At 40.3% G+C, this 13,761-nt stretch overlaps 1 protein-coding gene across 4 annotated transcripts in view; it reads left to right on the forward strand.

Moving 5' to 3' along the window:
- The window catches only part of UPF2 (UPF2 regulator of nonsense mediated mRNA decay), a 97,353-nt gene extending 83,841 nt beyond the window's left edge, over positions 1-13,512 (forward strand). For all 4 annotated transcript variants that reach the window (XM_025264487.3, XM_025264488.3, XM_006077739.4 and 1 more), the window contains exons 20-22: positions 6,670-6,811; positions 8,095-8,215; positions 12,243-13,512. In XM_025264487.3, the coding sequence (XP_025120272.1) occupies positions 6,670-6,811; positions 8,095-8,215; positions 12,243-12,252 (273 nt within the window). In that variant the 3' untranslated portion in view covers positions 12,253-13,512. The remainder of the gene's footprint in view (positions 1-6,669; positions 6,812-8,094; positions 8,216-12,242) is intronic.
- Positions 13,513-13,761: the final 249 nt, after the last annotated feature.

Consider the following 13,761-nt stretch of genomic DNA (forward strand, 5'->3'; position numbering starts at 1 on the left):
AAAAATTTCACACTTATTTCTGAGTTCAAGCTGCCTCTTAGAGTTGATGGAATCTTAGGATAATTAACAGCATTTTTTTCTGTTTTAGTGGTATGTAAAATAATGGTGCATCTTATAATTAACAGAAGCATCTATAAATATGGTGGCTAGAACAGCTTGTCAGACCAGTCTGATACCTGGTTCCCACGTTCGTTTAAATTGTCATTTAACAGCTACACTTATTGTTGACTTGTTACGTACCAGGCACTGTTCCACGTGCAGAAATATAGCAGTCAACCAAGTCCCTCCTCTCTTTGGAGCTTTCATTCTAGTATTGAGAGGCAGACAAGAAATAATGTCAGGTTGAGGACAATGCTCTGTTGGAAAATAAAGCAAGTTAAGAGGATAGGAGACTGAAGTGGGGAGGAGGTGATGAGAGGGAGACTGCTGTTGTAGAGGGTGACCAAGGAAGGCCCAGAATATCCTCTGTGACTCGAGGGACATTCTGTTCCCTCCCTTCCAGAACGGGCTCAAGGAGATGGTGCCTACCTTCATCTTTTATCTCTGCTTTGTCAGGTAATTTCTTGTTACTCAAAAGATCAAAGTTGCAGAGCATATCATCATTTTGCTGTGGTGCAAATAAGTCTTGAGATGTGAAAGCTGAGTACCAGTTAGGATCACATAATGGAGGGCTGGGAACAGGCTTTCCATCATGACTCACGTGTAAATAGTTAACTTGACTTCGCTTCTGAGCACTGCTGGATCTTTGTCAGATATTCTTCATAATTCCATAAAGTCAACAGGACTTTCCTCCGTCCTAGACTTTAAGGTTATCAAGGTTTTACAAAAGCTCCCCACTTTCTCACCTTCAGGCCAGAGTTGAGCCCTGACATTTCCCCTCTCCCTCATCCTCCACCCAGTCCCTAGAAAAAGAAGGGTTTGTTTTTGATCAAGACCCTAGACTTGGTGCTGGAGTCTTTGTAAAACTACTCTTCCCAGCACTTGGAACTGCTGGTTCACCATGGCCCCCAGAATTCCCGAAGTCCAGAGTTTCTGCTTTTCTTTTCTAGGGATAACTTAGTTCTCTGAGTAGACTTTTCCCTTTTTTTTTTTTTTAATAATTGTCAAGGGCAGTACATGGCAACATCAGTTCCATAGGCTGAACTATCACATGGGAATTGGTTCCTATTCCTATACAGCTCCTGAACTTTCTTTGCTACATTGACACATTTACTGAGTCTTGATTTTTCTTATTTAAAAGGAGCTTTAGGAATATATTTCTGTGAAGATCAACTTGTTCAGTCACCCAGTTGTGTCCGACTCTTTGTTACCCCATAGACTGCAGCACACCAGGCCTCCATGTCCCTCACCATCTCCTGGAGTTTGCCCAAGTTCATACTCATTACATCGGTGATGGCGTCCAGCTATCTCATCCTCAGATGCCCTCTTCTTCTGCGCTCCATCTTTCCCAGCATTAGGGACCTTTCCAATGAGTTGTCTGTTCACATCAGATGACCAAAGTACTGGAGGTTCAGCTTCATTATCAGTCCTTCCAGTGAATGTTCAGGGTTTATCTCCCTTAAGATATGAGGTGGATGAAACTGGAGCCTATTATACAGAGTGAAGTAAGCCAGAAAGAAAAACACCAATACAGTATACTAACGCATATATATGGAATTTAGAAAGATGGTAACAATAACCCTGTGTACGAGACAGCAAAAGAGACACTGATGTATAGAACAGTCTTATGGACTCTGTGGGAGAGGGAGAGGGTGGGAAGATTTGGGAGAATGGCATTGAAACATGTAAAATATCATGTATGAAATGAGTTGCCAGTCCAGGTCCGATGCACGATACTGGATGCTTGGGGCTGGTGCACTGGGACGACCCAGAGGGATGGAATGGGGAGGGAGGAGGGAGGAGGGTTCAGGATGGGGAACACATGTAAACCTGTGGCGGATTCATTTTGATATTTGGCAAATCTAATACAGTTATGTAAAGTTTAAAAATAAAATAAAATTTAAAAAAAAAAAAAAAAAAAAAAAAAAAAAAAAAAAAAAGATTGACTGATTTGATCTTCTTGCTGTTCAAGGGACTTTCAGGAGTCTTCTCCAGCACCACAGTACGAAGGTATCAATTCTTTGGTATTCTTCCTTCTTTACAGTCCAGCTCTCTCAACCGTACGTGACCACTGAGACAATGATAGCCTTGACTATGGACCTTTGTCATCAGAGTAATGTCTCTGCTTATCAACAGACTGTCTAGGTTTGTCACCATTTTCCTGCCAAGAAGCAATTGTCTTCTGGTTTCGTGGCTGCAATCACTGTCCTCAGTGATTTTGGAGACCAAGAAGAGGAAATCTGTCACTACTTCCACCTTTTCCCCTTCTGTTTGCCATGCGGTAATGGGGCCAGATGCCATGATCTTAGTTTAATATTTACTCTTAAGCTGGCTCTTTCACTCTCATCAAGAGGCTCTTTAGTTCCTCTTCGCTTTCTGCCATTAGAGTGGTATCATCTGCATATCCGAGGTTGTTGATGTTTCTCCTGCCTATCTTTTCATTCCAGCTTGTAATTCATCCAGCCCGGCATCTTTCATGATGTGTTCAGTGTATGATTAAACAAACAGGGTGAGAGCAGACAGCCCTGTCATACTCCTTTCTCGATCTTGTATGGATCAGTTGTTCCATACAGGGTTCTAGCTGTTGCTGCTTAACCACATGCAGGTTTCTCAAGAGACAGGTAAAATGGTCTGTATTCCCATCTCTCTAAGGGCTTCCACAGTTTGCCGTAATCCACATAGTCAAAGACTTTAGCGTTGTCGATGAAACAGATGTTTTTCTGAAATTCCCTTGCTTTCTCTATTTCAGCGAATATTGGTGATTTTATCTCTTATTTCTCATCCTTTTCTAACCCCAGCTTGGACATCTGGAAGTTCTTCATTTGCATAATGCTGAAGCCTAGCATATAAGATTTTAGGCATGACCTTACTAGCATGAGAGATGAGTGCAGTTATCTGATGGTTAGCACATTGTTTGGTATTACCCTTCTTGGGGATTGGGATAAGAATTAATCTTTTCCAGTCCTGTGGCTACTGCTGGGTCTTCCAGATTTGCTCATGTAATAAATGTAAAACCTTGATGGCATCATCCTTTAGGGCTTTGAATAGTTCTGCTAGAATTTCATCATATCCACTGGATTTATTAACAGTAGTGCTTCTTAAGGCCCACTTGACTTCCCACTCTAGAATGTCTGGCTCTGGGTGACTAACCACACCATCATAGTAATCCAGTTCATTAAGATCTTTTTTATAGAGCTTTTCCATGTATTCTTTTCATCTCTTCCTGATCTCTTCAGCATCTACTAGATCTCTTACCGTTTTTATCCTTTATTGTGCTCATCTTTGGGCAGAATGCTCCCTTGCTGTTCCCACTTTTTCTGAAGAGATATCTACATCTTTTCCCTTTGGTTGTATTCTTCTGTTATTAAACATTGTTCATTGAAGAAGGCCTTCTTATGTCTTCTAGCTGTTTTTTGGAACTCTGCTTTTAATTGGATGTACCTTTCCCTCTCTCCCTTGCTTTTTGTTTCTTTGTTTTTCCGCTATTTGTAAAACCTCCTCAGATAACCACTTTGCCTTCTTGCTTTGCTTGTTGTTTGGGGTGATTTTGTTTGCCACCTCCTGTACAATATTACAACCTCTGTCCATAGTTCTTCAGGCACACTGTTAACAAGATCTAGTCCCTTGAATCTATTCATTACCTCTACTATGAATTCATACAGGATTTGACTTAAGTTATACTTGGCTGGCCTGTTGTTTTTCCCCGTTTTCTTTAGTTTAAGCCTGAGTTTTGCTGTGAGAAGCTGATGATCTGAGCCAAAGTCAGCTCCAGGTCTTGTTTTTGCTGATTGTATACAGCTTCTCCATCAGTTTGACTTTGCTATTGACCATTTGGTGATGTCCATGTGTAAAGTCATCTCTTGTATTGTTGAAAAAGGGTATTTACTATGACTAGTGCATTCTTTTGGCAGAATTCAGTTAAGCTTTGCCTTGCTTCATTTTGTTCTCCAAAGCCAAACTTACCTATTACTCCAAGTATGTCTTGACTTCCTACTTTTGCATTCCAATCCCCAGTGATGAATAGAACACCTTTTTTAGGTGTTAGTTCTAGGAAGTCTTCTAGATCTTCATAGAACTGATCAACTTCAGCTTCTTCAGCATCAGTGGTAGGGGCATAGACTTGGATTACTGTGATATTGAATGGCTTGCCTTGGAAATGAACCAAGATTATTGTCATTTTTGAGGTTGTACCCAAGTACATTGTTTCGGACTCTTGTTGATTATGAGGGCTACTCTGTTTCTTCTATGGGATTCTTGGCCACAGTAGTAGATATGATGGTCATCTGAATTAAATTAGTCCATTCTCATCCATTTTAGTTCGCTGATTCATAGGATGTCTGTGTTTATTCTTACCATCTCCTTAACCACATCCAATTTTCCTTGATTCATGGACCTAATGTTCCAGGTTCCTATACAATACTGTTCTTTGCAGCATCAGATTTTACTTTTATCACCAGACACATCCACAACTGAGTATCTTATCCGCTTTGGCCCAACTGCTTCATTCATTCTGGGGCTATTGGTAATTCTCCGCTCTTCCCCAATAGCATATTGGACATCTTCAGACCTGGGGGACTTATCTTTTGGTGTCATATCTTTTTGGCCTTTTATACAGTTCATGAGGTTGTCAGCAGGTATACTAGGTGGTATAACCTGGGTATAACCAGGTATAACCAGGTTTGCCATTCCCTCCTCCAGTGGATCACATTTTGTCAGAACCCTCTGCTATGACCTGTCCATCTTGGGTGGCCCTGCGTGGCGTGGCTCATAGCTTTATTGAGTTATGCAAGCCCCTTCACCACAACAAGGCAGTGATCCATGAAGGGGGACGATCAACTTATACAACAATAAGTAATCAATTTTCTTCATTCATCCCTCTGTTTCCTGAGGCACATATGAAAAATTCATGACCTGTGTCAGTTTGCACACCCTTTTGATCTTTTCAGAATGTGTAGGCATAAAATTAAAACCTACCTTCAGAAACTTTTGAGCTTTGAAAAGTAAATTCATTTCAGTAGTCCTGAATTCTAAATTCTATGGGTCAAAGTAAGACTATGTGTCTGTATTTTAACAGAAATATTTTTTTGTTCAAAGTAGATAGATTATATACTGTGTAACCCATATAACTTCAGAATAAGGAGTGAAGTCCTTACTTCTTAAAACGTGAAATTTTGTTTAAGGAAACATTTTTATTGAACTTTATTTTTAAAATGTTAGCAAACATGAAATGAGAGCTCAGAGTACTTGGTTATTAAGTAAAGTTTGAACTCATAAACATTATTTGGAGTTTTGGAATATGTTCAATTTTAGGAACATTATTTGAAGAAACATCGCTGTTATTTTGTGGTCTGAAGAAGAAAGTATATTTTGTTCTGACTTTTATTTCTTTATTTTACTTTTGGGTGTTGGTTCTTCTGGTGCAACGGTTTTTCTAGAAATGTGAAATGCGTAGCCTTATAGGAATCTTGAGTTCTTAAGTGAAAGATCTCTTTGTGCACCAAATTTGTGCCCAGAAATAACTTTCTTCTGTAGTCAGTAGGAAAAGAAAAATTTGTACCAGTGAAGTAAGTAGTTGAAAAGAAAGGAAAATACTGTTGATAATTTCTTTCTAGATTCAAATGTCTATGAATTAGAATAATAAACTGAAAGAAAATGTCTTATTAAAGCAAAAGTTTTAATGTAAAAGAGCCATTATGTAATGTTTTAAAGAATTTTTTGTTTTAAACAAATGCAAAAGATATTTATTTTGGTTTAATAGTTGTTAACAATCCTGAACCAGGAACATCCTGCTAAAAACAAAACATTCCATAGATAAGAATTATTCCCCTATAACTAATTGTTCAGTTGCTAAACTCTTTCTCTTTTCCAGCATCACAGCTATCTTTAGACTGTGAGACTGTGAAGACTTGATAATCCTAAAGGTGGACTAGATTTGTTCTGTATAGTCCAGAGGGTAGAAATGAAAAGGGTGCAGATTACAGCTTGCTGTATAAGACCCTTTCTGACAATTAGCCATATGTAACAGGGTCTACACAGTGGAAAATGATCCCCTGTTGTTTAGATGTGTTGCTTCCAAACAGGGTGCAGGAAAGAGGAGTGTCTGCTTTTTATGGACATTGAACTTGATGGCCTTCCATTTCTTATCCAACCCTCATGAGTTTATCTCTTAAGTAGAGTAACACTATTGTCTGTGTATGTTTTTAGATGGTACTGTCTTTATTGACTTATTAGGAAAGGAAAAATTAATTTTCTAACCTCATTTAACTCTACTTATTTATTTGGGCTTCCCAGATGGCTCAGTGATAAAGAATCTACCTGCCTGTGCAGGAGACACAAATGACTTGGGTTCAGTCCCTGTGTTGGGAAAGATCCCCTGGAGTAGGAAATGGCAACCCACTCCAGTATTCTTGCCTGGGAAATCCCACGGACAGAGGAGCCTGGCAGGCTGCAGTCCATGGGGTCACAACGACTTGGGAGTGACTGAGAACAAACGCATGCACTGATTTATTTGAAATCTTTGTTTCTTGATTTTCTCAAGCCGTTTGTGGTTTCTTTACTTTTTTTTCTCAGTTTAAAATCCTTAATGTACCCATGTCTTCCCAACTTGCTGCAAATCACTGGAACCAGCAACAAGCAGAACAAGAAGAGAGGATGAGAATGAAAAAGCTCACACTAGATATCAATGAACGGCAAGAACAAGAAGATTATCAAGGTATCAAATCGTTTCCAGGACAGAAGTGGAAAATTGTGATGCCTTTTGGGTTTTTTAAATACAGAACATCAAAGCTATTATTCTGCTCCTTTTCATCTCATGTTTGTTTATATTTAGCCTGAGAAGTTAATTGTCTTTTATATTCCTTTCTGTCTTTATTTTTCTTTCACTTATTTATAAAATAACACTAATGTAATGTTTATCATATTTTGCTTCCCTTATAATTCAGTTAGATTCCATACTGTAAGAGCTGGATTGCAGGTGAGATAGTACCAAGTTTTAATTGCCTTGTGTTGCCAGTCAACTGTGAGCAAATTATTATTCAGCAAATATCATCTCTTGTCTGTTTGGGAATCCTGGTCTTGAGGACTCTCTTCCTTCCAGATTTGAGGGCATCAAATTAGGATTTCAGTTTTATACAGACATACTCAGCACACTTGGATTAGCTAAACTTTACATATGGAGTCCACAGACACCTTAAAAGGCCCTCAGAGCCATAACATGGCTTTTATATAGTGTTGTACTCACAAAACTGCTTTTTGTGCAAGAGGTTGTTGTATAAATAAATATTTGGTTTTCTATCTTTAAATCCCACTTTTAGAATCTTCTCTTTTGGTTGATGCCAATTTTTAAAAAATAATCGTTGTTTATTTATTTATTTGGTCATGACTAAAGTCATGCGGGATCTTAGTTCCCTGACTGGGTATCGAACCCATGTCCCTTGCAATGGAAGCATGGAGTCCTAGCCACTGGACCACCAGGGAATTCCCAGTACTCAGGGTTCTTTATCATAAAATAATGGTAGCTAACACTCAGTAGAAGTGCTTATTATGGCCAGATGCTTATGTACTTGATCATAGCTTTTAGTCCTCACAATAATTCCATGAGATAAATGAAATTTTATATTTAGGGAAACTGAGCCAAAAGCCCCATAGCTAGTAGTATGTGGCAGAGCTGGGATCTAATCTAATATCGCTTAGCTCCAAACACCATGCTCTCAGCTGTTGTACTCTGTTGCTTCTTACACTGTTTCACTGCCTCACAAGACACACAGTTGTGGCCCCATTGACTGTAAGGGAGCATGGTGTTATATGGTACACAAGAGCATATCTCCTCTCTTGATTGCTCTTCCAGTACTTCTCAATTATTTTAGTCCATATAATGGTGATTTTTCTTCAGTTAGCTACCTGACAGAACTAATAAATTTATCTCCCTTTATTTGCTTATTGGGAGAAGTACATTTACCAATGTTAATGCCTTTTCTGTTTTGCTCCTAACTACAGAGATGCTACAGTCTCTTGCCCAACGCCCAGCTCCAGCAAACACCAATCGGGAGCGGCGGCCTCGTTACCAACACCCAAAGGGAGCGCCTAATGCGGATCTAATCTTTAAGACTGGTGGGAGGTATGACGATCTCACTTGTTTCTGCCTTAGCTAGTTCTTTTTCATGGTGTCTGTGTGAGTAAGTTAGATAGTTCTGGATTACACCTAATGATAAAGGCCCAAGGATTAGCACAATAGAAAAGTCTTTGAGTTGTAGATATTTGAGGGAAAAAAACCTGTTTATAAAACAGTTACATTTTTTTTGGTTTGTTTTATAAAATCTTGATTTTAGTCATACCAGTATTGGTTTTCATTTTCTTTGGCTTTTTTGGATTTTTAAAAATTTTCTCTTTTGCATTTATAGAGAGGACTAGTTATTGATTAATTGGAGAGAAGTCACAGGCTTTTTGTTAGAATTTCTTAAGCCAGTGTTAAGTAATCATAATGTTTATAAAAACTCAAAACCTGTTGTTAGACCTTGAGGCATGCAGATTGAGTTTTTTGGGGGGGTATTTTGTTTGTTTTTAAATTATAAAATATCCTGCTGAGACCCATGCCAGTTCTTCTTAAACTTGAGTTGCCTGATGTGAAATAACTAAAACTGTAAGGTATTTCACATAGAAGATATTCCCTAATAAGACCTCACTCATCTTGTTTTTAAGGAACAAAATTGTTGAAAGTTTAGCAGGATCTGATCTGAAGACCCTTCCCCATCAATTTCGTTCTCTCTTGTGTTTGGGTTATTATCAAAAGTGACATAGTCTTTGCTGCTCTTACAGGTCTGCCTCGGGGTATTAGTGTTTAGACTGAGGCTTTCAGAGCCGTCAGATATCAACGTGTTGTTGGGAGTAGGCGAGCAGGTGTAGGAGAGAGGTGCTGGGGTTGCAGAAATGGTCCACTGCTGGAGTAGTAGCACTGCAGAAAATGCAGGTGTTCATCCTGTGTCTTTACTCACTAAGAATATTTGTGTTCCTGCTACCGTTTTACTTTGAACTATATGCTCAGGCCCTGATAGCTCAGTTGGTACAGAATCCACCTGCAATGCAGGAGACCCCAGTTCGATTCCTGGGTCGGGAAGATCCGCTGGAGAAGGGATAGGCTACCCACTCCAGTGTTCTTGGGCTCCCTTGTGGCTCAGCTGGTAGATAATCTGTCTGCAGTGTGGGAGACCTGGGTTTGATCCCTGGGTTGGGAAGATACCCTGGAGAAGGGAAAGGCTACCCACTCCAGTACTGTGGCCTAGAGAATTCCATGGACTGTATAGTCCATGGTGTTGCAGAGTGGGACATGACTGAGTGTCACTTCACATATGCTCAGACAACTCTAATCTAATTTCAGTTTAGGAAATTGGTTTGTCACGGAGTTCTCACATCCTTCAGGGTTACTCATGGCTTGTGGGATAAAGTCCCAGCTCCTCATTTGATAACATGACCCTGGATGATAGGGTGCGCTCTATTTACTGGCTTTCTCTTCTGCTGTTCTTTGCCCTCCTCCCCACCCAGCTGGCCTCTTAGTTCTCCTAGTTTTGCTGTCTTTTGCCTCTCTCTGTTTGGAACCCTCTTGGGCTCTTCCTCTGGATAACTCTTGCTTCTCCGTCTGGTCTCACCTTGATACTTAGGAGTCTCACCTTGGTGCCCTGAGTCACGGTGCTTCCCCAAACCTTACAGTGCTTCATCACCTGCCAGCCTGTCTCCGTCCCCCAGAAAATTGACGATCCAGGAAGCCTTGAATTACTTTCCGTATTGTCTCCTACACAGCTTTTGGTGCCTAGCATGTAGTAGATCCCCAGTAAATGTTTGTTGAATGGACAGAGAAACTTCAAAAAAAAATAATCTGTGTTTAATCATTTAATCAGCTTTCTTCCTATGTTATGCTACCCAGCACTCATTCCCTTTTGTTTTCCTAATTTTGTGAGACTCAATTCTTCAGCTACTTCCTTACCTATTTTAAATCTCTTCCTAAAATACTGATTTGGAAAATAAAATCCTAACTTGTACAGTGCTCTTTAAAATGACCCTCTGTAAGGTCTCATGGTTTTGTGGTATTTTTAAAGCCAGAGCTCTCAAAATGCAGGTAATAATGAATATTGGGGAGGAACAGACAAATGCGTAAAAATGAGTTTCTGAGCCTTTCAAGTACCATGTGTTTTTTAAACTTAAATTTAAGTGAAGTGTAGTCATGTGGAAGAACATTAGCTGATGGGATGGTGTCTTTTGGTGGTTTGGCTCCTCTTTATTTTCTTCTGTTTTTAACACTGGGCCAGACTCACTGGGAAGCTGCTTATCTAGAGCCATGGTCCTCAGCTACCTGGTGCTGAATTCCTATAGAAGGAGGCAGAAGAAATTCTGTGAGGTCTAAAGAACTGTTTTCAGTTGACTCCTAACTTGGCTAGTACTCTTTTAAAAGTTATTAATATTGTTGACATTGTATGGCAGATGAAGGGAAATTTACTAGAAACCTGGTTATTAAAGTGGTTTTAAGTTTTTCTTATCTCTAGATTTTGATAAGACTCTCAGACATTAATTGTAATGATTTTTATATTTTCTAATCAGGATTGAAATAGGCTGTAAGTTAAAATTTCAGCCCTTCTCCCTGGGTATTAATGTTCTAACAAAGTATAAGCATTTTGCGAATGAATTAAAATGGCAATAGCACTCTAAGTAATACAGTTACCCAGGTGTTTTGTAAGGCAGGACAGGGTTGCTTTCCACTCTGCTAGTGTTGAAAAAACTGTGAAACTCAGCATTATGGGAAAGATTGAGGGCAGGAGGAAAAGGGGGCACCAGAAGTTGAGATAGTTAGATGGCATTACTGACTCAGTGGACATGAGTTTGAGCAAACTCGAGGAGATAGTGAAGGACAGGAAAGCCTGGCGTGCTGCAGTCCATGGGGTTGCAGAGAGTCGGACATGACTTAGCAACTGAACAACAATAGCATCTTTGGCAAATACAGTTTACACTCTGTAAATTCGTGTGGATTATACCATTGCTCCTCAAACTTTAAAATATACATTTTAACCATCTTGACTCTCATTAAACTACTGGTTCTGATTAGTTTCTAACAAGCTGTCAGGTGATGTCAAAGCTGCTGGAGTGTGGACCACTCTCAGAGTGATTATATATAGTGAGAGATTATATGGCAAGTGTGTCTCACTTATCAAAGACTGTGAACACTTTTCTTTATTCACTGCATTTGTCTAAAATATTCTGTTTTAGACCATTGCTTTGTCTTGACATCAAGAGAGAGACTGTTTCTTTCTCTCAGGGAGTACTCCAGTTACTGACCTGTTCCCATTCTGTTCAGTTCTGTACAACTTGCAGATGTATCCAACTGAAGATAGACTTTTCCTTATTTGCATTTTAGTCTTTGGAAGTTTCTTGCTAATGCAACTGGCCTTGTGTAGGCAACCTGTGTTAATTTGCTAGAGCTGCCGAAAGATAGCATAGTACATGGTGTGATTCACACAACAGGACTCGCATCTCACACTCTGGAGGCTGGAATCCAAAGTCAAGGCAGGGTCGCTTCTTTCTGAGGGCTGAGAGGGACAGTCTGCTCCCAGCTCCCTGCTGGCTCCTGGTGGTTTGCCAGCAGCCCCTGGCACTCCTGGCTTCTGCAGCACCTTCTGATCCCTGCCTTCCTTTTCATGTGGGGTTCTCCTCAGGTATGTGTCTGTCCAGATGTCCTGTTACGAGGACACAGTCATACTGGATTAGGGGCTCATCTGATTCCAGTCTGGCCTCCTCTTAACTAATTACATCTGCAGTGACCCTTTCTCCAAATAAGGTTGCATTCTGAGGTTCAGAGGTTAGACTTCAGCACATAAATTTGGGGGTTATGCAGTTCAGCTGTGACACCATGAGTTTTCAGCATCTTAGAAAGTAGTTATAGGAAAGCTGACGGGCCCACCCTCCCCATCACTGTCAGAATTGCCCTGTTCAGTGTCCCTCTGCCCCCTCTTGTTTCTGCAGTAGGAATCTGTACCCTCTTTAAAAAGCACTGACTTCTCTGTAGTCAGTGAACAGTGGCTGGTGGTGCTCAGGGGGCATTTTCTTGCTGGAGGGACATCCTCAGTCCTGGTTCTTTAACATTGCCCTGTTTGTGCCTCTAGGAGACGTTGATCCAGCAGCACGTGTCATTTCATTAGGTCCTGTATCTGATGTTGTGGATAGTGGAGTCCTCCAGCAATTGAATGAGAGCAGTGGACACATCTCAGCATGTCGGTCTAGAGAGTTGCGAATCTAAACCTGGGACAGGCTGGGGCCATGAGGCAGAAACAGCAGCCTCTGCCAACACCGGAACAAGCCGACGCTTCCAGACAAGGCGGAAAAGGCCTTTTGTAATGGAAATCACGTGAGGGTTCATCTTCTCTTGAGAATGGCAGTCAAGAAATGAGGTGGTTGACTTGACTCCTGAGCAGTTACACCAGGAAGAGCGTCAGTGAGATGACTGAGCCGGAGAAGAGACGGTTGTAATGGTAATGGTATGGGGGAAATGAACTTGAGTTTAAACTTGATTTGAGTTTCAGTGTCTCTGAATTGAACATCCTATGTTGAAAGAAGATACATTTGGGGGCTCCAGAACTACAGTAGAAAAGTATAGAGCAAGCAGTAAAATCTTCTAGTGAAAACTTACATGCAGGACAGCAAAATGATGAAAGATATCCAGGTACCAGATAATCCACCAGGAAGGCTTTTGTTTAGGAATCTCTTTCATGAGGAACAAGGGATGGGGGAGAAAAATCAGTTTTATCCATCAGAGTCAGTAATACAACATTGCCTATTAGGGTAAAGGGAAAATGTGAGGACGATTAGTACACACAGCATGAACCCAGATGGCTTAGGGGAGTCTGACACCAGCCTCAGAACAGGGATGGTTGAGCCCATTGTAAGTATCATTGAAAACAAACAGCGTGCCAGGCAGACACCACAGAAGATGGACGAAGGACAGCGAGAAGGGGATCCGGAGATTTTGTTGACCTTCATGGGTTTCTCTAAACAAAGTATGGAAACAGTAGAGCTTTTATTTTGCTTTTGTTTTTGTTTTGTTTTGTTTTCCCCCTACTACATAGAAATGAGAGTTCTTAGTCTGTTTCTGGCCAATCTGTTAATTTATTAGGATAGTTGTCTTTCGTTTGCTTTCCAGTAGGCATAGTGAATTTAGTTGAAGAGCAAGCACATCTGTAAGCTACAACTTGATTACATCTTTTTTTCTAGCTGTTTTGCATTTTTTCTTTCACCATATTTTAGTTTCTGCATGTAGAATTAAATAAGAAACAAAACTGTAAAGTTGTAACATTTCACATGGAAATGCTGCCCGATCTTCACCAGCTTCAGAAATCTGACCTTTGCCGATGCTGCAATAAAGTGTTGTAATTTCGATTTGGTGTGGTTGTGTTTTATTTGGTTTGGATTTTGGAAACCTATTAAATGGGTAAATCAGTATCTTCCATGGATATCTTTGTTCTTTATAGTCTTAGAGACGATTTTGTTTGCATTTCACTTGTTGCTTTCGTTTTAGCATCTGTTATTTGCATTGTTTTCTTGGGTGCCTGAGTCAGCTTACCTTGGGGTCAGTACAGAAAATAGCCCGTGGAATCCGATCGAATAAACATGTTTAGAAGAGGCTTG

Source organism: Bubalus bubalis, chromosome 14 (genome assembly GCF_019923935.1).
Source record: "Bubalus bubalis isolate 160015118507 breed Murrah chromosome 14, NDDB_SH_1, whole genome shotgun sequence".
In the NCBI taxonomy this organism is placed as follows: Eukaryota; Metazoa; Chordata; class Mammalia; order Artiodactyla; family Bovidae; genus Bubalus; species Bubalus bubalis.